The sequence below is a fragment of the Diospyros lotus genome, chromosome 10 (genome assembly GCF_014633365.1).
Source record: "Diospyros lotus cultivar Yz01 chromosome 10, ASM1463336v1, whole genome shotgun sequence".
NCBI classification, from domain to species: domain Eukaryota; kingdom Viridiplantae; phylum Streptophyta; class Magnoliopsida; order Ericales; family Ebenaceae; genus Diospyros; species Diospyros lotus.
Genome location: NC_068347.1, coordinates 9,295,578 through 9,323,453, shown reverse-complemented (window position 1 = coordinate 9,323,453; position 27,876 = coordinate 9,295,578). Strand labels below are relative to the sequence as shown.

Sequence of the window (27,876 nt, the reverse complement as noted above, 5' to 3'; positions counted from 1 at the left end):
GGAGAACCCCTTTTTACAAATATTTGACCACGAGAGAATTACTAGCAGACCCAAAGGAGGCCAGAAAAATTAAGATTAGAGGGGTTCATTTCACAATGATTGATGGAATGCTTTACAAGCGAGTGATAGCGCGCATATTTTATATTATTTATCCCTCTTATTCCATCTTCATTGCACTCTACTTAGGTTATTTCATTTGTCTTGTGTTTATTTTATTTTATTAGGCTTCACACTATTTTTATTCTTATTTGATAGATTTGGGCCGCAGATTTGAGCTATTTCGACAGAGGCACAAGTAGGCTTCGCAAGGTGGACGGACATCGAGATTGAAAGAGGCAACCATACTTCATTATGGGTTATGGGCAAATTTAGAATCCATTGGGCCCTTTTTAATTAATTAAATTATGGGCCATATGTAATAAAAAAAAAACCCTAAGCCCATTTAGCCTAGGTTTTTCTTTTCCAAAACCCTATAAATAAGAGCTAGCTAAGAGGCATTAGTGTGGCCAATTTTGGAGGATTCTCATGGTTTCAACCTAGAAGCTATGGAAGGCTAATTCGCTTGTAATCTGCTACATTCCCATACCCCTTGTCCGGTTTGAGTCTCGGTCATGTAGTCGAATCTGGTTTGGAAATCGATTCTCATGTTTTTATTGATGATTTCGTTTCTTTTCCTTCTCTAAGTTTATGTATGTTTCTTTTACGCAGTTGTGTGAATGCATGTATGATCTTTGGATGGGTTTAATTGACGTGCTCGATTGAGGCTTTGATTAGAAAGAAACGGTATATTATAAATTGTATGAGCGATTGCTCGTTTTGATTTAATCTTTTACTATTGTAGAAGAGTAAAATCAAACCAAACAGATTATTTTCATAAGTGAGACGGGGATTACCGTGGTAAGGAGGTAGGGTTTGTAGCGGGTTACGTTTTAGTTGGTTGAGAATTCATCTTTGTTTCATTCTTGAGCGTTTTTAAGTTCGATTTTCATCATAACCCCCCCCCCCTCGTTTAATCTTGTTTTGACAGTTCATTGACAGTTCGTTGGGAGACGACCTGGGGAGCATCCTAGCTGCAAACCAGTCCTAATACATACACTAATCTGGTCGGTTCGACGGCCTCGATCAAGATTTTGGCGCCGTTGCCGGGGAACCATCAATCTGTTCTGCCATAATAACATTTGTTTATGTTCTATTCTTTTGTTTCTTTTTAATTCTCTTTCATTCTTTGTTGCTTTCTTCTTTTTTTTTTTCTTTCTGTTTTGCTCTTCTATTTTCTGCCATAACTAGCACTGTTCACCGCCGTCGACTATCTTGGAATGCCCTAATTTTTGGTGTCCAAAGGAATGGGGGTGTGAGGATAAATAGTCACTGCTTTGCAGTGGGGAGGGTGTTTTTTAGCCAAATTCCAACATTTAGACCACTTTTTAGGCCATTTTGTGTGTTCTTGGTGTGTTTATGTGATCCTTCCTTGTGTGTTTTTGTTTTATTTTTGCTCTTGTTGATATTTAGTGCATGACCAGATCATCTAAGGGTGAACTAATTGATTTAGATCCAGAAATTGAGAGGACCCTTAGGCGACAAGCAAGAGAACTTAGGTCTCAAGATAAGACAGTGACTAATAGTGTCTTTCCCACTGTCTTTGATACTGTGTCTGAGTTCCAACCTAAATTGATCAATATGGCTGCTAATGAAAACAATGGCAATGAGAATAGGAATAATGGGAATAATGCTAACAGAACTATTAAAGAATTGGCTGCCCCTGATGTGCATTATCAACCTTTGTGTATTCACTATCCTCAATTGGAGGCAAACTTTGAACTGAAATCTGGATTGATACATCTGCTTCCTAAGTTTCATGGTCTTGCAGGTGAAGATCCACACAAGCATCTAAAGGAGTTTCATGTGGTATGCTCCACCATGAGGCCGCAAGGGGTTGATGAAGAACAAATAAAGCTAAGGGCATTCCCTTTCTCTCTTGATGGAGCTGCCAAAGACTGGCTGTATTACTTACCACCTGCTGCCATTACCAATTGGGATGGCCTGAGGAGAATATTTTTGGAGAAGTTCTTCCCTGCTTCCAGAACAGCAACCATCCGGAAGGACATTTGTGGCATCCGACAGATAGGTGGAGAAAGCTTGCATGAGTATTGGGAGAGATTCAAGAAGTTGTGTGCTAGTTGTCCTCATCATCAGATAAGTGACCAGCTCCTTATTCAATATTTTTATGAAGGCTTGCTCCCCATGGACAGGTACTTAGTGGATGCTACATCTGGAGGAGCCTTAGTGGAAAAGACACCAGCTGCAACCTAGGACTTAATTTCAAAGATGGCTCAAAATGCACAACAATTTGGTACCAGGTTGAACACTCCCATGAAGACTGTCAATGAGGTTGGTTTTGCTGCACATATGGACCAATGGAGAATAGAAAATAGGCTGGAGGAACTAACTTCAATGGTTCGCCAGTTAGCCCTTGATCGAAACCAGCCCCCGCAGGTATGTGGCATTTGTTCATTATCTTCACATGTAACTGATCAGTGCCCATAATTGCAGGATAACACAGAATCATGTAATGGAATCTTCCCTGGAAGATCATTTCAGCAATAGCCACAACAAAATAGGTATGATCCCTATGCTCCCACCTACAATCCGGGCTGGAGAGACCATCCCAACTTTAGATATGGGGGTGCTTCAACTCAACCATTCCAACAGAGGTTCAATGCACTGGGTTAAAGTAATGCCACACCAATGAAGCAACAAGCACAAACATTATCCAAGGCCGAACCGAGCTTGGATGACATAGTGTAGCAATTAGCTGCCAATACTCTCAAATTCCAACAACAGACTGACACCACCATACAGAATTTGGAGACACAGATTAGGCAGTTAGCAACTAACATAAATGAGCTAAGGAGTCAAGGCTCAGGTCAGCTACCTTCACAACCAATATCCAATCAAAAGGGAAATGTGAGTGCGATCATGATGCGTAGTGGTAAAGAAGTGAGTGTTCCAGAGAAGGCACAAGAAGAAACCGGTAGAAAAGAGGAATCGCAGCCCCTCTCAATTCAAAGGGCCAAGCAGCACATCAACAATGATCAGGTCAAGAGAGAGAACCCCTACACCAATCCATTGCCTTTTCCCCATAGACCCACTCAAAACAAGAAGAGGGCTGAAGCTGAGTTGGATAAGGAGATCATGGAGACTTTCCAGAAGGTCGAAGTCAATATACCACTCTTGGAGGCCATCAGACAGATTCCCAAGTATGCCAAGTTTCTCAAAGACTTGTGCAACCATAAGAGGAAGCTGAAGGGAAATGAGCAGGTCAACCTTGGAAGGAATGTCTTAGCCCTAATCCAGCCCGCCATGCCTTTGAAATGCAAAGATCCATGGACGTTTACCACTCCTTGCACCATAGGAGAGCTGCAATTCACAAATGCTTTGCTAGATTTGGGTGCTTCCATTAATGTAATGCCTAAGTCTGTTTATGCATCCTTACAGGTTGGCCCATTGAAATCCACAGGAGTGGTAGTCCAGCTAGCTAACAGGAGCACGGCCTATCCCACGGGAGTCTTGGAGGACGTGCTGGTTAAGGTTAAGGATCTTATCTTCCCAGCTGACTTTTATGTTTTAAATATGGAAGATGATAACAAACTTGGACATGCACCATTGATACTAGGCAGACCTTTCTTGAAAACTGCTAGGACAATAATTAATGTGCATGAGGGTACCTTGTCTATGGAATTTGCTGATAATACTATCCATTTCAACATTCTTGATTCCATGAAGTATCCTTCAGAAGATCATTCCTCCTGGAATGTTAATTTTATTGACTTGATGGTTGATGTTGCATGTGCTGATCTTGCTGACTTTGTTTCTGAGTTCCCCACCATCCATGACTTTCCTGATAGTGTGCATTGCCCTGATTATCATAATGGATTCAGTAAGTGTGCCGCTTGTTCTGAGATAGATGAGTTTTTAAATCTTTCTGAATCTGACATGAGTTTTCAGCATGCGCACCCCGCTACCTTACACAACTCTCATGAGCCTTCCATGGCGAATGTTTCCCTTGCTGAGAATGTCATGCAAGCAGATGGTTCTCTCGACTTAAACACAAACAGGTTGCTGCCTTCAATCCAACAGCCACCTGCCTTGGAGTGCAAACCCTTACCTAACAACCTCGAGTATGCTTACTTGGAGGAGGGAGGGAATTTGCCAGTGCTCATAGCCAACAACCTCTGCCCTAACCAAGAGAAGAGATTGCTGGACCTACTCAGGAGGAACAAACGAGCAATAGGCTAGACCTTGGCGGACATACCAAGTATTAGTCCTTCTTTGTGCATGCACGGGATTCATTTAGAGGAAGGAGCCCGACCAGTGAGGCAGCCACAGAGGAGACTCAATCCCACCATCCTAGATGCGGTCAAGAAAGAGGTAAGTAAGTTACTTTCGGCTGGTATCATCTATCCTATATCTGATAACAAGTGGGTGAGTCCAGTGTAGGTCGTCCCCAAGAAGACAGGTTTCACAGTGGTGGCTAATGAAAGAAATGAGCTAGTGCCCATGAGAGTGCAGAATAGCTGGAGGGTCTGCATCGACTATAGGAAGCTCAACCAAGCAACCAAAAAAGATCACTTTCCCCTTCCATTCATCGACCAAATGTTGGAAAGGTTAGCAGGTAAATCGCATTATTATTTTCTTGATGGCTTTTCTAGTTATTTTCAGATATACATAGCACAAAAGGATCAGGAGAAGACCACATTCACTTGTCCTTTTAGCACTTTTGCCTACCGAAGGATGCCATTTGGCTTATGTAATGCTCCAGGTACGTTCCAGCAATGCATGATGAGTTTATTTTCTGAATTTCTTGAGCATTGTATGGAAGTATTCATGGATGACTTTTTTGTTTATGGCACCTCATTTGATGACTGCTTGGTTAGCTTGGGTAAAGTTTTGGAAAGGTGTGTTGAGAAAAACCTTGTTTTGAATTATGAAAAATGTCACTTCATGGTTGAGCAGGGCATAGTCTTAGGTCATGTTATCTCCAGACAAGGTATCGCGGTCGATAGTTCCAAGGTGGATGTCATTGTTTCTTTACCTTACCCCGCGTCTGTGCGGGAAGTACGCTCTTTCCTTGGCCATGCAGGGTTTTACAGGAGGTTCATCTAAGACTTCAGTAAGATTGCCATTCCATTACCCCACCTCCTCCAAAAGGATGTGGATTTCAAGTTTGATGAACAATGCAAGCAAGCCTTCTAGGAACTTAAGAGGCGATTGACTTCTCCACCGATCATCTAGCCACCCAACTGGGAGTTGCCCTTCGAGCTCATGTGTGATGCTTCAAACTTTGCAGTAGGCGTCGTTCTCTCTCAGCGGGTGAATAAGAAGTCACATGTCATTGCCTATGCCTCACGTACCCTGGACAGTGCTCAAGCCAATTACACCACGACTGAAAAAGAGCTCTTAGCCATTGTCTTTGCTTAGATAAATTTCGATCATACTTATTGGGATCTAAAGTTATTGTGTTTTCTGATCATGCAGCCCTGAAGTTCCTTCTGAACAAGCACGATGCAAAACCTAGGCTTATTCCGTGGATGCTGTTACTCCAGGAATTTGATATTGAGATCAAAGACAAAAGTGGAGCTGAAAACTTGGTAGCCGACCACCTGAGCCAGTACCTGCTTCTCCTGACTCGTCTGACATGGATCACCCGCCTATCAGAGATAATTTTCCAGATGAGTTGCTTTATCACTTACATGGTACTGAACCTTGGTATGCTGACATGGTGAATTTCCTGGTTGCTTCTAAATTACCTGCACATTTTAAAAAAGCATAATTACATAAATTTAAAAGCGAAGCTAAGTACTATGTATGGGATGATCCATATTTGTGGCGCTTGTGTAGTGACCAAGTCCTTAGGAGGTGTGTCCCTGATCATGAATTTGCATCTGTCCTACATTTCTGTCACACTTTTGCATGTGGTGGTCATTTTGGTCCGCAACGTACTACTAGAAAGGTCTTAAACGTGGGGTTATATTGGTCATCCCTTTTCAAAGATGCATATGGATTCTGTAAGAACTGTACACGTTGCCAACACACAGGTTCGATTTCATGCAGAAATGAAATGCCTCAGAAACCTTTATTATTCTGTGAGATATTTGATGTATGGGGCATTGATTTCATGGGTCCTTTTCCTGTCTCTTCTGGTTTTATGTACATTCTTTTGGCTGTGGATTATGTTTCGAAATGGGTGGAAGCTAAAGCCACCCGGACTGATGATTCTTCTGTGGTTGCAGATTTTGTTAGATCTCATATTTTCTGCAGGTTTGGCATTCCCAGGGCCATCATCAGTGATCAAGGATCCCACTTCTGCAATAGAAAGATGCAATCCATGCTCCAAAAGTATGGAGTTTTACATAAAGTGGCGATGCCCTACCATCCACAGACCAATGGGTAGGCTGAGGTTTCAAACAGAGAGATCAAGCACATTCTAGAGAAGACAGTCCAACCCAATAGGAAAGACTGGAGCCAAAGGTTGGAAGATGCACTTTGGGCCTACCGCACGGCCTATAAGACTCCGATTGGCATGTCCCCATATCGACTGGTCTTTGGAAAAGCATGTCATTTTCCGGTAGAGATCGAGCATAAGGCCTATTGGGCGGTGAAGCAATGCAACATGGACATGACAGAAGCTAGTTCCAAGCAAAAGCTTCAATTGAAAGAGCTTGAGGAATTGAGGTTAGCAGCATATGAGAACTCCAGGATCTACAAGGAAAAGACCAAAGCTGCACAAGACAAATTGATTGCCAAGAAGGAGTTCAGCGTTGGCAATAAAGTCCTCCTCTACAATTCACGCCTAAAGCTGATGCCTAGTAAGTTGCGTTCTAGATGGGTTGGTCCTTTTGTGGTTACTCATGTTTTTCCTTATGGTGCAATTGAGATTATGGACGAGTCGACTACGAAGAAATTAACAATTAATGGGCAAAGGCTTAAACATTTCTACGAGGGCTTTACAGAACACACAGTGGAGGAGCTATCTCTCTTGGACCTTCCCTCGACTTGATACCACCAGGCTGTTTCTCTCTCCTTACTTTTCTTACTTGTCCTATACCTGATTCTTGCTGCATGCTTACATTGAGGACAATGTAATGTTTGAGTGTAGGGGGGAGTTTTAGAATAGAAGTTTAAAAAATATATATATATATATTTATTTGCAAAATGAGGCAAATTGAGTTTGAAAGAATTTGGCATGTTTAGAAAGTTGATCTTATCTTTTTGAACTTTCAAGTAAATTGGAAATGAGTTTGGCTTGGTGGGTTGATTGAGGTAGTCTTTGTGAGGATATTTGTGCATGTTCTTTCTTATGCTATGCGTGCATTCACTAATTATGGGTATCACTCTAGAGCTTGTTTTGAATCTTTATTGAAGCTATCAGTGCTCATGCATGTGAAAAGATGATTAAGGCATTCTTTCATTTTACTCGCCATACCAAAAAAAAAAAAAAAAAAGATCTTTTCCCTTCTTTAGGTTGAAGAACATTCATTGCATCCCTTGATTATGGCAAAATATTAAGCAAGTCCTTTGGAATCAAAAGAAAAATAGATAGAAAGGCCAAAGGCCAAGGTGAGATGGAGCGTAAAACGCACTCACTAAGGTTGGGATGGAGCGTAAAACGCACCCACCATTCAAAAAAAAAAAAAGTTCTATTTTCCGCTTGCTTAATAGTTCTTCATTGATCTTGGATTGTCTTGAATGTTTTCTTTCTTCCTAAGGTTTACTTTTCATTGTTATCTTCCTATCCCTTTCACCTTACCATGTTGGAGCCATGAATAAAAGTCCTTTTGATTTGCATGCATAAAGCATTGAGAGTGGAGATTTAGAAGATGAGCATATCTGGTAGTGGAATTATGATTGGGTGGAGTTAGGCATAGCATTTGAGGAACTTGAGAGCATGTTCTTATTCTATGAGGGTCTGCTTATTTTGACTCGTCTTGCCAAGTAAAATTGCCATCCTACTTGTTTGTCTGGGAAGTGTAAGAAAGATGATCTTTGAGTGTTGAATTCCTATAAAACTTGTTGTGCCTCTCATTTTGCATTCTTCGCATCCTTTTTGTTTGAAAGAGTGAATGTTAGCGTTTAGTGTTTTACCCAGGAGTACAAAAGTCTAAGTGTGGGGGAATTTGATAGCGCGCATATTTTATATTATGTATCCCTCTTATTCCATCTTCATTACACTTTATTTAGGTTATTTCATTTGTCTTGTGTTTATTTTATTTTATTGGGCTTCACACTATTTTTATTCTTATTTGGCAAATTTGGGCTGCAGATTTGAGCTATTTCGATAGAGGCGCAAGTAGGCTTCGCAAGGTGAACGGACATCGAGTTTGAAAGAGGCAACCATACTTCATTATGGGTTATGGGAAAATTTAGAATCCATTGGGCCCTTTTTAATTAATTAAATTATGGGCCATATGTAATAAAAAAAAAAAACCTAAGCCCATTTAGCCTAGGTTTTTCTTTTCCAAAACCCTATAAATAAGAGCTAGCTAAGAGGCATTAGTGTGGCCGATTTTGGAGGATTCTCACGGTTTCAACCTAGAAGCTATGGAAGGCTAATTCGCTTGTAATCTGCTACATTCCCATACCCCTTGCCCGGTTTGACTCTCGGTCATGTAGTCGAATCTGGTTTGGAACTCGATTCTCATGTTTTTATTGATGATTTTGTTTCTTTTCCTTCTCTAAGTTTATGTATGTTTCTTTTACGCGATTGTGTGAATGCATGCATGATCTTTGGATGGGTTTAATTGACGTGCTCGGTTGAGGCTTTGATTAGAAAGAAACGGTATATTATAAATTGTATGAGCAATTGCTCATTTTGATTTAATCTTTTACGGTTGTAGAAGAGTAAAATCAAACCAAACAAATTATTTTCATAAGTGAGATGGGGATTACCGTGGTAAGGAGGTAGGGTTGGTAGCGGGTTACGTTTTAGTTGGTCGAGAATTCATCTTTGTTTCATTCTTGAGCATTTTTAAGTTCAGTTTTCATCACAACTGTAACGCCCCGCTCCCACTTATGGGAGTTACTCGTGAACAATTACCCGAACTGTTCACCTGCCCGGTCTGAGATGAAGGGCGGACTATGTTTCAAGAAGAAACGCCCTAGGTGGGAACTAGGCTTCGTCTGGCCCTTCGCTTACCCAAGATCCATAAACACCCTAGGACCTCGCGAGTTTCTTATGAATGAAGAAATAACCCGCTACACCGCCCAAGGGCTTCAAGATGCTTCTTAACGCCGGGCTAAACTAAGGGGAAAACTCATACTCGGAAAAAATCCTCGAATTTTTCCAACATTTCATCGCTCGGGGACTCCTTCGGGGATTTTATAATTTCTTCTATAGCCCAAAATCTCCCAAAATTGGGCCCTATTATTTCCCCTTTTATTCCCCTAATTTTTGAAATTTTTTCCCCTTTTTTTTTTTTTTCCCGCGCGCGGGCCCCACGGCCGGCTGGGCCCTCCCTGGGCCCGGCCGCGCGCTGCCTGGGGCGGCCGCAGCCCGCGGCCGCGCGGGCTGGCCGTGCGCACGCGCGCCCCCGCGCGCCTGCCGCGCCTGGCTGGCTGCCTGCGGCCTACTGCTGATGCAGCAGCCCACTGCTGCCCCCTTTTTTTTTTCTCTTCTTCCTTTTTTTTTTCTCTTGGGGCTTCCAAACCCAATTTCTCTTTTTTTTTTCCAGAAATTAAAATGAATAAAATACCTCACTTTTCTTCAAATTTACCTTTATTTCTCCACAAATAAGGCTTAAACAAAATTCTTGATGCTTCCACAACACACATCAACCATTCACTAATTTGCAACAAAGCTTACACAACCCCTTGATGCTTAAATCCCCTTTTATTAAGAATGTAGCTTTACAATATATTTGCTACATCATACATCAAAAAAATAAAAGTAATTTACAACACGCTTAGGCTTCCAAAACCCAAGCTAAATTACATGAGTTCCTTAGGGTCTTCATTTCATCAAGTATGCTTAACCTTCCAAGATCCCTTCCTTCTTGCACATGAGATACCTACATGGTGAGGATAAAAACCTCATGAGCTATTAAGCTCAATAAGGGTGCAATGACAATAGTATGAACATGAAAATAAATGTGATGCCAATGCATGTATGCAACATGGTTAGGGCTTCCACATCCTCACAACCACCTTGGTTTGAGACTTTAATCTACCCTACCCCACTCAACCTCATGGCCATAGGTCCTAGCGCAAACACATGCCAATGCACACATAGAAATCATGCATCATACTTACAACTTGCAAGCCACCATCCCATGGGGCTATCCCTTACCTTATTCTTGAATCTTCCAATCTTCATTTCAAGAGAGCTCCCATCATCATCTTCTCCCATCTAAGATGACATTCCAACAAGAACTTACTTTGCATACAAAGAAAACCAAAATAAAAAGAAGAAAATTGGATCTTACCTTGACCCCTTACTTCTTCTTCTTCACTTTTTCCTCAATGGGAGATTTCTTTCTCTCTCTTTCTTTCCTCCTTCTTCTTCTTCTTCTCTTTTCTTTACTCATTGGAAGGCTTCTCCTTCCAAGCTCTACAAATGGAGAAAAGTTTGAGCATAAAGCCATCTTTCTCTTTTTATACTTATTTCTAACATTTCAAGAATAAATCCTCATCATTGGATCTTTCCCACTTTATGAGAGAAAATCTCATCCCTCCAAAGAAGCACAATCCAAGTGCTTTTTGTCTTCTTTAATCCCATCCATTGGATTTTAATTACTTTTCAAGAGAAGATCTCAACCTTCAATTACAAGCACAATCCATGCCATTTGGTCTTCTTAAATCTCCACCCTTAGATTTCTTTTCCCTTTTTCAAGACTAAATCCCTACCATTCAAGAAAACACAATCCATGTGCTCCTTGACTTTTAATCTCAACCCTTGGAAATTCAAGACCGTTTCTCCACCCTTGATCTTGTCTTTAAATCTCAAAATAGGATTTCTTTTCTATTTATTTAACTTGGTCACTCTCCAACCATCACATGAGAGACCAATTTTGAAAGACATAAATACTTTCTTATGCATTTAAATAAATCTCATATTTTCCAAGGCATTAATGGTGACCATTTACCATTTTGTTTTGGATTTTCTTTAATCCAAATTATCATGCCTCTCATTAAATGCTTGAAAGACCATTTATCATTTCTTTTGTATTTAATTAAATCACCCCAATTATACTTGAACCACAAAATGCCAAGTGTCACCACAAGACACTAACCTTGGCTTCCAAGTTTAATCTCATCTCTCCAAGTGGCATTACCACATTAATTCATAACTTAGGGAAAATATAATTATTCTCCTCCAATAATTTAATATCCACCATTTTTTCCTATCTCCAAAATTAAATTTCCTTTATGGAATTAAATTCTAAATTCCCAATTACCCCTTGTGAATTTATTAATCCCATATATCTCCACATAAACACCAAATTAGGATTTTATTCACTTACATACCTAATTCCACATAGGAATTATTTCCAATTTACCAAAATACCCCTCTCATAGGGCACCCTCAATCTCAAGGATCCAACACCTTCTCAAGGGCAATTTTGGAATTTTCTCACTTTCTTTCTCATTCTTTTAACACCTGTAACACCGGGTGTTACAACAACCCCCTCTCGTTTAATCTTGTTTTGACAGTTCGTTAGGAGACGACCTGGGGAGCATCCTAGCTGCAAACCAGTCCTAATACATACACTAATCTGGTCGGTTCGATAGCCTCGATCAGTGAGCTTACACTATGCTGCTCCTCAAATGATTAGGTCCTCAGGAGACTGATTATGCCTTGGCTGAAGTTCACAGCGGAGTATGAGGTGAGCATCTAGGAGGAAGGGCCCTTACGGCCAAAATCCTAAGGGTAGGTTTCTTTTGGCTCACATTACAACAGGACGCCCAAACGAAGGTCAGGGAGTGTGATAAATGTGAGAGGCACGCTCCGATTCATTCTACTCCGATATCGTAATTACAGCCCACATTACAGCCTATCCCCTTTGCTCAATAGGGCTTGGATATTCTTGGCCCATTTCCACAAGCTGTGGGGCAAAGGAAATTTATTTTGGTAGCAACAGATTATTTCACCAAGTGGATTGAAGCAGAAGCCCTAGCCACTATCACTGCTAGGAAAGTAAAAGCCATGGTGTGGAAAGACATTACATGCCGATTTGGAATCCCACGAATCATTAACACTGATCATGGAAAGCAGTTTGACAGTGATTCTTGAAATTTCTGCAAAGGCCTAGATATTCAATTAAGGATTTCTTCAGTAGCATATCCTCAGGCTAACGGACAAGCCAAAATTAGCAACAAAACAATTTTACATGGTTTGAAAACTCGGTTGGAAGGCGCAAAGGGAGCATGGGCGGATGAATTACTTATTGTCTTGTGGGCCTACCGAACAACCAGCTGGGTCTCAACGAGTGAAACTCCCTTTAACCTGGTGTATGGAACAGAAGCTTTGATTTCTATAGAAATCTCGTGTAGATCACCCAGATTGGATGCTTTTAATGAATGTGACAGATCACATAACTCTGATTCACTGAAAGAAAGTCTTGATCTCATCGAGGAATAGAGAGACAGGGCGGTTGTATGAATCGCTGCTTATCATAAAAGGGTGGCCAACTATTACAACTCTCGAGTAAAGAGCCGGCCTCTCAAGGAAGGAGATTTGATCCTCAGAAAGTCAGTCATCACCAATGCGCTCCGAGAGGATGGAAAATTTCGGGCAAACTAGGAAGGGCCATATCGCATCCAGGAAATGATAGGCCTTAGTACATGTATCCTCCAAACGCTCCAGGGTGAAACCATGAGCAAGACCTAGAGCAAAAATCACCTAAAATTGTACTCTCCTCCTGACATGTAACGTAATAAAAACATGAACCCGACGAGGGACCGTGGACGTAGGCACATTTTGCCGAACCACGTAAAATACTTGTGTTTTCCTTTTTTCGTTTTATTTCAAGCAAAGGATAAAGAGAACGACCCGCTATGGGTCCCTTCTCACAAAAAAAAAAAAAAGAGAAGAGAGCTTTTTGCTTCCCCGCAAAGCAGTATGATAAGTCTTGCCCGGAAGTGAAAAAATCAAATAACATTGGCAAGTGAATTAATGTCCCGCTAGTAGGTTACTCTACTAAGCCCGATAGCAATACAAAAGGCCCTGCCACACAATGCGCTATGAGAAAAGCACGGCTCAATAGGCCCGACGAATGTGATAGTCGTCCTGCCTCAAAGCCAAGTGGCCCGGCCCAATGAAGTAACAAATATGTCCAACACAACTCGCCAATATTGAAATCAAGAGCTATCCCGCCAGTCTATTTAATTGACCTAGCTTGATAATGAGAGGTCAAGGAACTGCCAAAGGCCCACTAAGAGCCTAAAAGCCCATAATCCACCTTATAGCATGAAAAACCTAAAATCCTAAGGTCTGAACTAGACCTTCTATGGTCAGCAATAGTAAAGAAAACCAGCGAGATGCAGCTATTGTTAAGAGAAAAATCTTATTTATGCAAATAAAAGCTACTACACTCAATGGAGAAAGAGCTACTACACTTAAAAAAAAAATGGGAGGGGAGGATGTTCTTTAAGTCCGCTTCCTCCTGCCAGAGCTGGGAGCACTACTACTTGGAGCAGATGGGGCCTCACCCTCCTCCTGGCCCGAGGATGGAATAACTATGTCATCAGCCGTGGGTAGAGCGTCAGTCATCTCCACTACCTCTAAGGCAAAGGCATATGGCTCCCATGGACCCAACAAGTTCCCCAAATTATCAGCTAAATTGGCATTCAAATAAGCCCTGGGACTCGTGGGGTCAGGCTCATTATATCCTCGCTAGTCGAGAACCTCAAACTCCTCTACCTCTTCTGTATAAACCAACTCGTGGAACTGTTCTCCTGGGCGCTTGGATTCCAGGTGCGAGCATGCAAGGTAGAATCCATACTTAGTAAAGTAAGCCCCATAAGGAATCTTCCTCTCTTAGCAGTCTGTTGAAAGGCGATAGTCCCTCACAGCCTTTTCCTATGTCGCCGAGATCTCCTCATTTCTTCGAACCTTGAGCGACCTATATTGCTTCTTCTGACGAGCAAGCTCATTTACCCTCAAGGAATGTTCTTGTAAAAGATTCTCATGAGTTTCCTGGACTCCTATGAGCTCTCTCGTCAACGATTCTTTGCTCTTCCAAAGCTCCCTTATCTCCCCCCTTTATGCTTAACGACTCACCATGAGCTTTCTCCAGCTTAGAGGAAATTGAATGAAGGCAATTAACAGAGGCTTTGGTTTAAGCTAGACGCACACAAGAAGGCAATTAACAGAAGGATAAGAGCGGCACAGGGACCTTCCCCTTTACCATTCTTCATTCATTTTTTTTTTATTATTAATTCCATCTTGAACTAATTTTATTTAACTAGGGTTTGAGATGAAGCTTATTATGAATTCTTAATTTTTATTGATTAGACTTTCTATCGTGATTTTAACTATTTATTACTTGTTCTTAATGCGATTAAGTGATTTAACCATCATTTAATTAATTTTGTATTATGATTTGAGACCGAGAGGTGATTTTCATAACAGGTTGAAGTAATAAATTTCATAAAATAGATAGTTGATAAGGGATTTGATACTTGAATCTTATGAGGGATAATGAATTGGAGCTTAACAATGAATTTTGGTTTGTTATAACTATTGGGAAATAGGTTGATTGTTAACAAATTGAGATTTAATTATGTTAGTAAATCTTGCGAAATAAACTAGCCAATTTAGATATTCACCCCATTGAATTGATAGAAACCCAATTGATTGAAAATTAAGATGGATTAGTAAGTGAATTCGAAACACCCTAGTTGCCTCCATTTTTTCCAAGTTAAATTGTTTTTAAATTTGAGTTTAAGTTTAGTTCTCATTAGTTTAATTTATTCAAATTCATCTCATTTTTATAGTCTAAATAATATTAAAGTTAATCCAATTTTGGTACTTAATCCAATTCTCGTGGGATCGACACTCTACTCATTTATTATATTACTTGCGCGATTCGTACTCTTGTGAATTAGCCTAACAGTCTACTTTAATTATTTCAAATGTAAGTAAAATCCGGTTGGGTCACATCCATAATCTCAACGAGGGTTTTGAATCACCCTCAAGTTTCTAAGGAATGACACGTTATTGTTAGGGTCAGATGAGGTAAGGATTTGTGTCTCCTTGCGAAGGGATGGATATGTTGTTCTGAGGGATTTGTTTATGGGAGTTAAGGCTACAGGGTACAAAGCTACTAGTTATCAACCATTGACTCGTGACAATCGATCGTTAGATGTATGGGTGCTAACTATTATCCATTTTGACAAGTCACAGACAAGCCAAGAAAGCTAGTACTGCCAGTCACCCACATTTGATATTTTACATATCATGACGTGTGGCACATGGGATTGGTTTGCATTCATTGGGGGGACATGCTTTGTGTGTGGGGGGGAGGGGGGGAGGGGGGGAGTGTGAGCATTAGCATGACCTGGTTGTTCTATTGAGTGTCGACTTTGGTATGATAGATAAGCATATGCATTTAGAGCATTTTGCTTGTGTGAGTTCCTATGTGGGCGTAACATGGTCTGATGCTTAGTTTATGGGGGCCTTGTCATCATGTTTATAATACACAAGCCATTACATTTTTTATATGTTGCATTGCATGATGAGCAAGAATGCTTATGAGAGATGAGAAGGGCGCGTAAGACCATGTGGATGAGACCCACAGAAGCTATATGTTATAATGATATGTTATGTATGATGGCAAGAGATGATAAATGATATGATAAAGGGCATGTCAAGAATGATGATTCGATAGCCTATGCTTGGCTGCTGGCAAGTTTGTATGTGGGCTCTAAGGACTGTATATGTGCAGTTTACTTTTTGTTTATGCATTTGGGCTAATGCATAGATTGTTCATGACATAACATGTTGTTGTAAGGGCATGAAATGCATATGGTGTAGGGGAAGTGTAATATCCCGCATCGAGCGATAAGAAGGACCGGAACAACTTACCCTAATGGGCCTATGCAAACTTCCTAGGCGATCAACCATCATTGAGCTTCCCCAGCTAAAACACGATTAACCCAGGACTTCTTTACCTACATTCAACCCAAAAGGTATCCAGCTAGTGTTGTTTCCTACCTTGCTTATCCTCGATATATACTACCTTCTCTAGGCTCTTGGGGTATTACATTCTCCCCCATTGAGCAGATGATGTTTTCGTCATGCGACCTTACAACTGGTCCCAAATTTTCTCCCCTTTGGGGGATGTCATCCTAGAAACCTGCTAGGAGCCACTCCTTGTTCAGGCTTCGCACCCCAACTCCACTCCCCTCCCTCATTGGACCGCCTTCTCTAAGGGTCAACTCTGATACCACTTGTAACATCCTGCATCGATGCGATAGGAAGGACTAGAACAACTTACCCTATGGGCCTACACGAACTTCCCAGGGGGTCACCCATCCTTGAGCTTTCCTAGCTTAAGCACACTTAAACCGGGAGTTCTTTGCCTACATTCATCCTAAAAGGTATCCAGCTGGTGTTGTTTTCTTTCTTACTTATTCTCGATATATACTACCCTTATCTAGGCTCTTGAGGTATTATAGGAAGCTTCATCCTTAACCTGTTCCCTCTGTTTTTATGCTTCCTGGGCCTTACAGCTCATGTTTGCTTGCATCATTCGAAGTAAAGGCAGGGCACCTGACGATGGCAAGCTAAGCGATACTCGAGGAAGGGGTTTAGCTGGGTATAAAGAGTCCCAACTATAAGGTCCTAGTGGTGACACCGTCCAGCAGTCATGTTATATTAGAGTAATATGTTAGTTATTGTGTTATCCAGTGTAATTAACCCTGATGTATGATTAAGAATGTGTTAAGTGATTTGTAAGGCATTAGTTGTTAGTGTAAGTGCTCTAGACCCAATCAGATTAGGCATGTTGAACACTGACAATTGTAATCATGTTTATTATTTGAATAAGGAGTTGTTCAAATTCACAAGAAGTCATTCTATTAATTTCTTGTTATTATTGTAATAACCGAATGGAACTAGATAGAAGTCCATATGATGTATATTGTGATTAATCTATAAAGATGTGAGATGATGCATCACAGTTTCTAAACATCATTAAACGTCCCAAGTCATAGCAATGTCAATAATGGACATTGATAATTGCGATAAGACTTGTATGTGCTATATTTTTGCTATGTGATAGCAATGGGGGTCTCACACCCATAGGCATGGGAATGTCTAGACAAGTACAGAGGTGACCAATGTTGGAGAACGTGTCACCAGACATGACTCGCCATGAGAATCTATTTTGGTTATATGTTGATGGAATTCTCATACGAGATGGGTGTAACTAATCCTTGGACCTGAGGTTGTCACGGTCATCTCATAAGAAGACCAATATGCTTTGACATCATTTCGATCGGCCTAGATAAAGGCTGCATGTGGGCGATCATTGGGTATATCGCGAGGCTTATGGAGATGGGTGCATAACCAAGATGGGACTCGTCTATCCCTTGATAGAGGATGATGTATCTAAGGTGCCTTCGGTGGATATTCACTTTAAATCCATGTCCATGGTGAAAAAGATCAATAAGGAGTTATTGATTCACTTTCTATTAAGTGAAGATATCCGGATGACCGAAGAAAAACTTATGTGATCATAATCAAGCAACACATTGCTAACTTGAGATCACATAGGATGCATTGACGAGAGGATCGAATTATACGGTAACCATGCTCGTGAAAGGTTATTTGCGGATTATGAATCCTTCTGAATAATTAGGTAGGCATGATGCCTTACTAGAAACCAATCTTGTCTTATGTGTTTGTACCGACACATTGCCAACATATTCGGAAGCCTAATGAGTCATACGCAATAGGCACGATCCCTGGCTTAAACTAGGAGAGTGGATGTATGGTTAAGTGGGACATTTCGGCAAGAAGTTGTGCCGTCATAGGTTCTCATGGAAAAAGAACAAATAGACGTAATGACGTCGATATGATGAGGAGTCGTCATAATGGAAAGAGTTTCTTAAAATGGCAATTGATTAAATTAGGAAGGAGTTTCTAATTTAATAATTTTCTATTTGTTGGAGTGGCAAATAGGAAATAAAATATATTTGGGCTTAAGTTAATATTTGGACTAAATTGGATTTGGGCCAAACATTAAATATTATATTTGGACCAAATTAGATTTGGGCTAAATATTAAATAAAATATATTTGGGCTTGAATTAGATTTGGGTCAAAATATTTTATTTAAACCTATAAAAGGATTTGGGCCATTTAATTATATTTCTAGTTGAACTAGAATAAGCCCACTTTAGATTCTAATTGAATTAAAATTAATGGGCTAGCCCAATCCATGTCCATTAGGGTTTGAGAAACCCTAGGATATTTCTCTATAATTATCCTTGTATAGGTTGCCTAAAAGTGAAGTAATTTTTGGTATCATTTTTCAAGAGTTGAAAAACGTATTGCCGTTCACTCTTCCTCGTTTCCTTTTGGCATCAATTTGAAACGTGGGCGTTCTTTTCCATCCATACACAAGCCACAAAAAGGAAAAGAAGCTAGCACTCATATTCCGCTCTCCTTGCTAACGAACACGTGCTGCGTATCACGAGTTAGAGGCCGGACGCTTGGACAACTCGAATCCGTGAACGAATCGATAATCTAAAGGTTAGATTTATTTATTTGTTTGTGAATGATTTGATTTCAACGTTGATCCAATCGTTGGGATCGGGGTAAGGTTCAAAATTTTTGAACTACGCTGCTTGCCCCGTAGCGATCTTGCTTTACTTTCATTAGCAAAGCTTTGTTGTTAGAGATGAGTATGCTAGATGTAGCATTGTCATTAAGACTCTAGCAGGTACCAAACGTTCTGACGGTTCCCCTTGAATTCTTCGGCCATGGTTTCTAAGGAAAAGGCCGCCATGAGTTTATGGTCACCGCGCTGGCGTCGGGTCCCCAAAAATAAAAATAAAATAGTAATTAAATTGGGGACCTTACAACACACCTATTATTTTACGCAGTGGCTATATCCGTGGGTGAGAAACTGATATCTTATGAGCGCCTGACTCAAATTGATGTGGCCACAGGCTTAGTAGGCGAGGCTCAACTTTCTTTATTGTTAAATTATTTTCATGATGTATGTATACATATATGGATATGTTAGTCATGGGAGCCACGTGAAATATGTGAAAAATTCCTTACTAATGATGCATGTGCATGAGCATGGAAATGAACACATATATGTATAATGATCACGACATAGAAATGGGTGTGAATGGGAAAACTTGCGAGTTATGTCCTACTTACACATTTTCATAGAGTCGTTATTTACTATATTAGTTATCCATGCCTTTGATTCTATCTCTCCATGCTTTATACATATACTTCCTGAGCCTTGTGCCTCACCTTGTTGTACTCTCATGTCATTCCAAGTAAAGGTAAAACAGTGGTTGAGGGTGAGTCCAGTAGGGTTAGAGCCCATATCCAGAGGTCTACAGAGACAAATCCCAAACTAGACGGTCCATGTCAATGGTTTGATGAGAGCATGTTGTGAGGAAATTTTATGTTGCAAATTTCATTAATGCCCTTGTATACATTATGTGTAGGCCATGGTGCCAAGTGGATGTATACTAATGTAATGGCCCACCTCTTGGAGCCCCCGCTAACATAGAGGATTCGTGAGAGGGTCATTAGTAGGATGATATAAAAGCAACCTAATCCATACCACCATCACATGCAACATAAATAATATATGGAATATCATAATGGAACCATTATACATACACATACAACTAGAACAAAAGACACATCTTCTACATACAACACACCAAGTCACAACCACAAAACATATATACACCCTCAGCTCGAGAGTCTAGTTAATGCGAGCAGTACATGTAACATCCCGCATCGAGCGATAGGAAGGACTGGAACAACTTACACTAGTGGAATTATCCGAACTTTCCAGGGGGGCACCCATCCTTGAGCTTCCCTAGTTTAAGCACACTTAACTCGGGAGTTCTTTGCCTACATTTAGCCTAAAAAGTATCCAGTTGGTGTTATTTTCTTCTTTACTTATCCTCGATATATACTACATGTAATACCCCAGGAGCCCAGATGAGAATAGCATATATCGAGGATAAGTAAGGAAGGAAACAACACTAGCTGGATACCTTTTAGGTTGAATGCAGGCAAAGAACTCCAGGGTTAAGCATGATTGACATGGGGAAATCCAAGGATGGGTGACCCCCCTGGAAAGTTCGCGTAGGCCCATCAGGGTAAGTTGATCTGGTCCTTCCTATCGCTCGATGCGGGATGTTACAGGTGGTATCAAAGCTGACCCTTGGAGAAGGCAGTCCAATGAGGGCGGGGAGTAAAGCCGGGGCGCGAGGCCTGATCAAGGAGCGGCTCTTGGCAGGCTTCTAGGACGGAAGCCTCCAAAGGGGAGAAGGTGTGGGACCAGTTGTAAGGTCGTATGACGAGGACCATCATGTGCTCAAGGGGGGGAGAATGTAATACTAGGAGCCTAGATGAGAATAGTATATACCGAGGATAAGTAAGGAAGGAAACAACACTAGCTGGATACCTTTTGGGATGAATGCAGGTAAAGTACTCCAGGGTTAAGCATGCTTGACCTGGGGAAATCCAAGGATGGGTGATCTCCCTGGGAAGTTCGCATAGGCCCATCAGGGTAAGTTGATCTGGTTCTTCCTATCGCTCGATATGGGATGTTACACTACCCTTCTCTAGGCTCTTGGGGTATTACATTCTCTCTCACTTGAGCACATGATGTCCTCATCATGTGACCTGATAACTAGTCCCAGATCTTCTCCCCTTTGGGGCCTGCCATCCTATAAGCATGCTAGAAGCAGCTCCTTGTACAGGCTCTCGAGCCCCGGCACCACTCCCTACCCTTATCGGACCGCCTTCACCAAGGGTTAGCTCTGATACCACCTGTAACATCCTACATCGAACGATAGGAAGGACCGAAATAACTTACCCTGATGGGCCTACGCGAACTTCCTAGGGGGTCACCCATCCTTGAACTTCCCTAGCTCAAGCACGCTTAACCCATGAGTTCTTTGCCTATATTCAACCCAAAATGTATCCAACTGGTGTTGTTTCCTACCTTACTTATCCTCGATATATACTACCATTCTCTAGGCTCTTGGGGTATTACAGCACACCACAAAACATCACAGGACCATTCTTCTGGTGAGCTCTGTACACACGTACAAACACAAAATCAGCCCCTACTAGTGTAATACCTAAGAACTTTAGGGTATTAATTTAATGAAAAAATGGAAATTCGGGTAAAATTGGTATCTGAAAAGCCTAAAAAAATTACCGAATCAGCCGAAGGGAGTACTTTGAGCTTAAATGCCTGAGGAAATAGGAATGCCTCTAACGAGCATCTCGAGGCATGATTTTTAGCACCGAAAGAAGCCGAATCAAGAACCATTTTTGGTACAACTATGGATTAGGTTGAAAAATCGAATTGGCATAGGAGACTCCCGAAAAGATAACGGAAGCCTTAGAAAGCTTCAATTCATCAAGTAGAGCAACCCTTCAGTGGTCTCAGGAAGAAACGAGTAGGTTTACAGCCAAATCGGAGATTCGAGCCTAAGTGTAATTTTTCAAAATTGCCTAAGGGGGGTGAAAATGACGTTTTTCTGAAAGTTTCAGGGGGGAAATGAAGGATCAAGACTTGAGGGACTTAATGGAAATTACCAAAAGTTGAGGGGCTTTGTAAAATAGGGTCAAAACAGAAAACACAAAACAGTTGGGCCAAAAGTGCAAAAAATTGAAAGTTGGACAATGGGAATCCAGTCAGCCATTTTTCGGTAGTCGATCATCGATTTGGCCATGGGGGTCACACGAGGGGTGTTCGGGGATGCCATGGGCGTGATCATGAGCCGATAACGGCCACCGGGGTGGCTGGATTTTTGAGAAATTTGACAAGAAGTTCGGTCGAATGGTCAAGCTCTGCAACTCGTTCTTTGGTCAGATAAGGTAACATCCAAGGCGATTCGGGGAAGGTTGAGGCTTCTAAGGCGTTGCATGAGCCAGCCAAAGGCATTTCGCGAGTCAGTTTTGCTTATAAATAGCGGTTGAAGTGGTCGAGATTTTCAAAACTTTGAAGCTCAAATCGAAGGTGTTTTAGGTCGAATCGAAGGCCAAAGATAGAGGGATTTTGATCCTTGAGAGTAGTAGGTCATTTTGGTGAGCAACGGAGCAGAAACGAAGGGGATCCGAGGTCTCGTCAGAGCCCTAGGCGGACCGCCTAGCCTACACTTTAAGCTGCAAGTTGACCCACTTTCGGACCTCATTTCTAGCCATTCCAGGTACAATGATGATTGACTTGGCCTGTTCTTTGTCGTGGTGTAAAAAACTCAGTTTTTCGGTGTGCCGGCACCGAAGAAGACAACCTGCACGTGTGCTTCACGCGCCAGTCTCACTCGCTCTATCATGCGCTGGCGCGTGTGGGAGCTTGGGGCCTTGTTATTTTCCAAAATTTTTGTAATATTCCTAGAAAAATATTTTAGGATTTTGGTGGAAGAAGATTTGGAAAAAAAATTGATGTAATTATTTATTTTGAATTATTAGAGAAAATAATTAGAGAAAAAGGCAAGAAAATTATGAAAAAATAGGTTTTATTTATTATTTAAATAAATATCTTACTTAGGGTGCTTTGGGACTTGAGGTAAAATAGTTGGTGCAATTTTTTAAGTTTGGCACGAAAATCGAGGCAAGTGCATGCTTTTCGAGGTATATCGAAATTTGTGAAAGGTGAGTGGTTTTGTCCCATGGACCCATATATGACATGATTTCTTTTCTATGCATGATATTTACGCATGTTATGATCATTTTTATCATGTTTGTTCATATTTTATTTGCATGAAAAGTCGTGATATTCGCATGGCACGACATTATTGGCATATTGAAACTCGTGGATGGGATTGGGATGTCACCCTGATAGTGTAGCCATAATTCCCCAATGGCAAATGATGGAACAACATTAGGATTATCCTGCAAAGGTTCAGGATTCTGCTTAGGGTTGCTTGCCAGGCTAGTTGGCTAGGAAAGTTACACTAGGGTATCTATTTGTACATGTCCATGCATCATTCATTCATTCATGATTATTTAACCCTCACTTAGAAGATTTCATCTTCTAATACTATGTCCCTGGAATATTCCACGTTCCAGGCAAGGCGAGCAGCCGAAAGGGCAAGGAGGTGATCAAGGCATGAACGTGACGGAAATTTTGTGGGTCCCATGTGGGGCTAGGACCATCTATTTCATTCGACTGTATTGTTTATGTTTTTGAGATTCCTTACAGGTTCTAATCTTTCTTCTGCTTATCTTTAAAGTATATCATTCCTTCACTATGTTTGGGAGTGTTAATTTATAAAGGTTATGTTGAGGATTTATTGTGGTTCATGTTTGATGTATAAAAAAAAAACAATCTTAGCATATATTTTAACGCCCTAGAAGGCAGGGTGTTACAACTAGACTCGCCCTCCGCTCTGTATTTGCCCTTACTTGGAATGATGCAAAGGAAAAGAATGAGCCACAAGGCTCAGCAAGTATAACAACGAGTAAATAAGGCATGATCCAAGAATAAAGAAATATCAACAACACATCACTAGCAACCTGATCATGGCAGAAGTATAAGCAAAGGAATCATGCCAATGCCATGCATACCAAACAACCCATGAATAAGTGTATAACATAAGTGGTACCATGACCTCTCATCTGACAACCACAATCAGCACTGACACTTGGGGACAGAAAGCTCATTCCTAGGGTTGGGCCCTCTCGCCACACAACCCTTGAGGACATTCAGCTCCCACCCAAGGTCCTGGCCACAACACAAACCACAAGGTCATTAGGGCCATAAAGCTCACTCCTAGGGTGATGCTCATGAGTACATACACCCTTAAGGACAATCTACTCCCACCCAATGACTAGGTCCACCAACACCACATACACAAGACCTTATATGTATAAGTAGGACATGCTCACAAATGGGTTCAATGCCATGCCAGTGGATGCATAACTTCCCCCCAATAACATTTATCCAAATGTTCTGAATTCTATGCCAAATCGAAACTTATCGAGTCTAGTTTACAACGCAACAAACAGTTCTTGAATTGAAATTTTCTACTAAACGTTATGCCCAAAATGTTAGAGTATGCGCAGGCTGCCAAGGCCAAAAATGATCGACCGGTTGACAAAAATGATCGACAGTTTCCTCCCAAACTATTGACCGGCAATAGCTAAAAGCCTTCTTGAGTGTAACACCCAGTAACCCTAGTGTTATGAGAATGAGAAAGGAAGTAAGAAAACTTCCAAAAATTCCCTTCAGAAGGTGTTAGATCCTTGAGAATATTGGTGCCCTATGAAAGGGGCATTTTGGTAATTTAGATAGTGAAGTCCAATAAAAGGGTATTTTGGTAAATTGGAAATAATTCCTATGTGGAATTAGGTGTGTAAGTGAATTAAATCCCAATTTTGTATTTATGTGGAGATATATGGGATTAATAATTCATAAAAGGTGTTTTGGGAATTTTGGAATTAATTCCATAAAGGAATTTAATTATGGAAATTAGGAAAAATGGAGAATATGCAATTATTTGAGAAAATAATTAATTTTCCCCAAAATGATGAATTAATGTGGTAATGCCACAAGGAGGGATGAGATTAGAACTTGGGAGCCAAGTATGGGTTTAAAAGATGACACTTGGCAAAATCTTGTTCAAGTATAAATGGAGAAATTTAATTAAATGCAAAAGAATTGAAATTAGCCTTTCAAGTATTTAATGGGAGGCATGATTATATGGATTAAAGAAAATCCAAAAGAAAATGGTAAATGGTCACCATTAATGCCTTGGAAAATATGAGATTTAATTAAATGTGAAAGGAAATGGAAATTCAAGATGATCTAAGGGTGGAGGATTATTCTTGAAAAATGAAAGTGATCTAATGGATGAGATAAAATCCTTCAAGTTGGCATGGATTGCCAACTTAATTAAAGAATCCTTTCTTTTAAAATTGATTTTGAATGGTGGAGATCATGTATTAAAAAGAAAGGAAGGCTATGATTAAATCCTAGCAAAGCACTTGGATTATGCTTTAAATTGAAGGTTGAGATCTTCTCTTGAAAAGTGAAGAAAATCCAAAAAGAAATGAGAAATTGGGAGATGGTGGTTAGTGACACATGGCATAATCTTGTGAAGCAAGAATAAGCATTTAAATGAAATTCAAATTGGTGAATTAATGGCCTTTAAAGCATTAAATGCAAGCCATGATGTTGTTGCCTAAAAAGAAAATGGAAAATAAAAGAAATTAGTCATCCATTAATGGTGTGAAATTGGAGAGAATTTCTTTAATGGAAAAGAAAGTGATTATGTCTTTCAAAACTTGTCTTAAAATTAGTCCAAATTAAATAAATAGAAAAGAAATCTATTTATGGGACTTGATCCAAGGGTGGTGGATGGTTCTTGAAAATCCAAAGGATTGGATTTAAAGAGAAAGAAGCACATGGATTGTGCTTTCTTGTGTTTCCTCCAAGAGAAGGGATATGTTTATTTGAAATGGATGGTTGAGATTAAGTCTCCCTTAAGCACAAGGATTGTGCCTTTAGTGAATGGCCTAGATTCATTCTTGAAATATGGAGAATTAGTATATAATGGCAAGTAAGGAAGTCTTGTCTTCCTTTGGCCATTTGGAGAAAGAAATGAAGAAGGGAAATAATGAAGAGAATAAAGCAAAGAAAGAAGAAAAAAAGAATGTAAGTATTCTTCCTTAGGCTAGTGTGTAAGTTTCTTCCATTTCTTTTAATGGTAGCTTAGCTTCTTTAAATCTTGTTCAAGGTGCTCTTAAGGAGAAGAGTGGGAAATGAAGCTAGGAGGTTCTTGAAGCTTAAAAAAAAAAAAAGAATGAGGTAAGGGATAGCCCCATGGGATGGTGGCTTTGCAAGTTGTAAGTATGTATTTAAATTTTGACTGTGTGCATTGGCATGTTATTTGTGTTCAAGGACCTATGGCCATGAGGTTGTGTGGGGTAGGGTAGTTTAAAGCCTCAAACCAAGGTGGTTGTGAGGATGTGGAAGCCCTAACCATGTTGCATACAAGCATTTGGCATCACATATTATGTTTTTGTTCATACTTATGTTCATTGCACCCTTATTAAGCTTTGTGGCTCATGAGGTTTTATCCTCCCCTTGTAGATTGTTCTTATGTCAAAAGAAAGAAGGAAAAGTTACAAGCTTGTGGTTGGAAGCTCACGGTGTTTATTTATTTTGTTATAAATTTATGGCTTATGGAAGCCTATGTTGTTGTGTTGATTTGTGAGATGTAAATTTATTTGGTTGATAATGGTTTGATTAAGCCTAAGACTATGAGTGTATTTTATTTTGGAATGTTGACTTTATTTTGGAATGAGATGTTGGCTTATGGCATGGTAAAGCCTAAGTTTTAGTGAAAGTCTCATTTTTTGTGTGTGTTGTGGGAAGCACCAAGGAAGTAAAATAGTATGGATTTTGATTGAAATGTGGAGATTTTCAATGCATTTACTGGGGGTGTAGTTTCTGGATAAATATGGGTTTAATAGCCCAAAGGAAAAAAAAAAAAAAAAAAAGAAAGTTGCAGCAAATGGCAGCAGCCGCTCACAGGAGCAGGCGCGCGAGGGCGGCCGCTCGGGGGCACGCGGCCAGCGGCCACTACGCGCAGCTAGGCCTCGAGCGGGCCCCAAGGTGCGCCGCAGGCCCTGCCGGCCAAATTTTTTTAAAAGTTCAGAAAATTGGGATTTTGGGGGCATATTTTTAATTAATTTTGGGCCCCGGAAGAATTTTCAAAATAAAGAGATTTTTCGAGCATTTTTTGTGATAAATGCTGAATTTTGAAAAATGGAAATTTTCGAGTTTTTCCTCCAAAATTGGTAATCAATCAATGAATTTATTGAAATGGTGAATTTTGGAGCCTGGTGAAATTTTTTAAAAGAAGAAGAATTAAAATAAGTGAGAAAATGGCAATTGGGCATCTTAATAAGATTTTTCTTAGCCAATACGGTGTGGTTAAAGCCCAATTCTGCTAATGAATCCTAGGGTTGAGGGAAGAGAATGACGATCCTAGTTCCCACCTAGGGCATTTCATTTTGAAATATGGTCCGCCCTTCATCAAAGGCCAAGCAGGTGGACAATTCGGGTAATTGTTCGCGAATGGCACCTGTAAGTGGGAACGGGGCGTCACATCGAGACACACCCAATGCAACATAAATGGGGAAAAGGCACACACAAGTCATCCCCCAACCCAAAATTCCTTATGGAATTGTAGGGTGACACTAGCCCTACTTTGAAACCCAAGAAAAACCAACAAAGTAAAACAAGGAACATCGGACATTTATAATGGTTTCTACATACTGGTCCCACACAAGCTTCTTTTGAGAAAGCCTAGGATTTTCATGCCAAAATCCCCAAACATCCTAGCTAGAAGCTTAAGAGAGATAAGAGGGACTAGAACTTGCCTTGAAGAGCCTTCTTAATGATCCTTCTGTTAGATATGAGCCTTGAAGACTATTCTAGTGACACAAAGGGACTCGATCTTGTAATTCTTTAAATATTATTTAAATGGAAAGGTTATGTTTTTATTTAAATTATAATATGGTTTAAATTATAAAACATATATCCATTAGTATAATAAGGAGTGGATACCATTCTTAAGAGTAAAGAATACGAGTTACAGATAATCCATAATTCATTATACTATAAACAAGTTCCTGGCCATAGAGTTC

The 27,876-nt window shown here is 40.4% G+C and overlaps 1 protein-coding gene and 1 non-coding gene across 2 annotated transcripts; one reads left to right on the top strand and one right to left on the bottom strand.

Moving 5' to 3' along the window:
• Positions 1–2,088: 2,088 nt before the first annotated feature.
• Positions 2,089–2,195, bottom strand: LOC127812408 (small nucleolar RNA R71). The gene has a single exon (XR_008025910.1). It is a non-coding gene; the product is annotated as a small nucleolar RNA R71 (small nucleolar RNA).
• A 4,475-nt stretch (positions 2,196–6,670) lies between these two features.
• Positions 6,671–7,057, top strand: LOC127811083 (uncharacterized). Its single transcript, XM_052350795.1, has one exon. It carries the CDS (start codon positions 6,671–6,673, stop codon positions 7,055–7,057), a length of 387 nt encoding a protein of 128 aa, XP_052206755.1.
• The last annotated feature ends 20,819 nt before the right edge of the window (positions 7,058–27,876 follow it).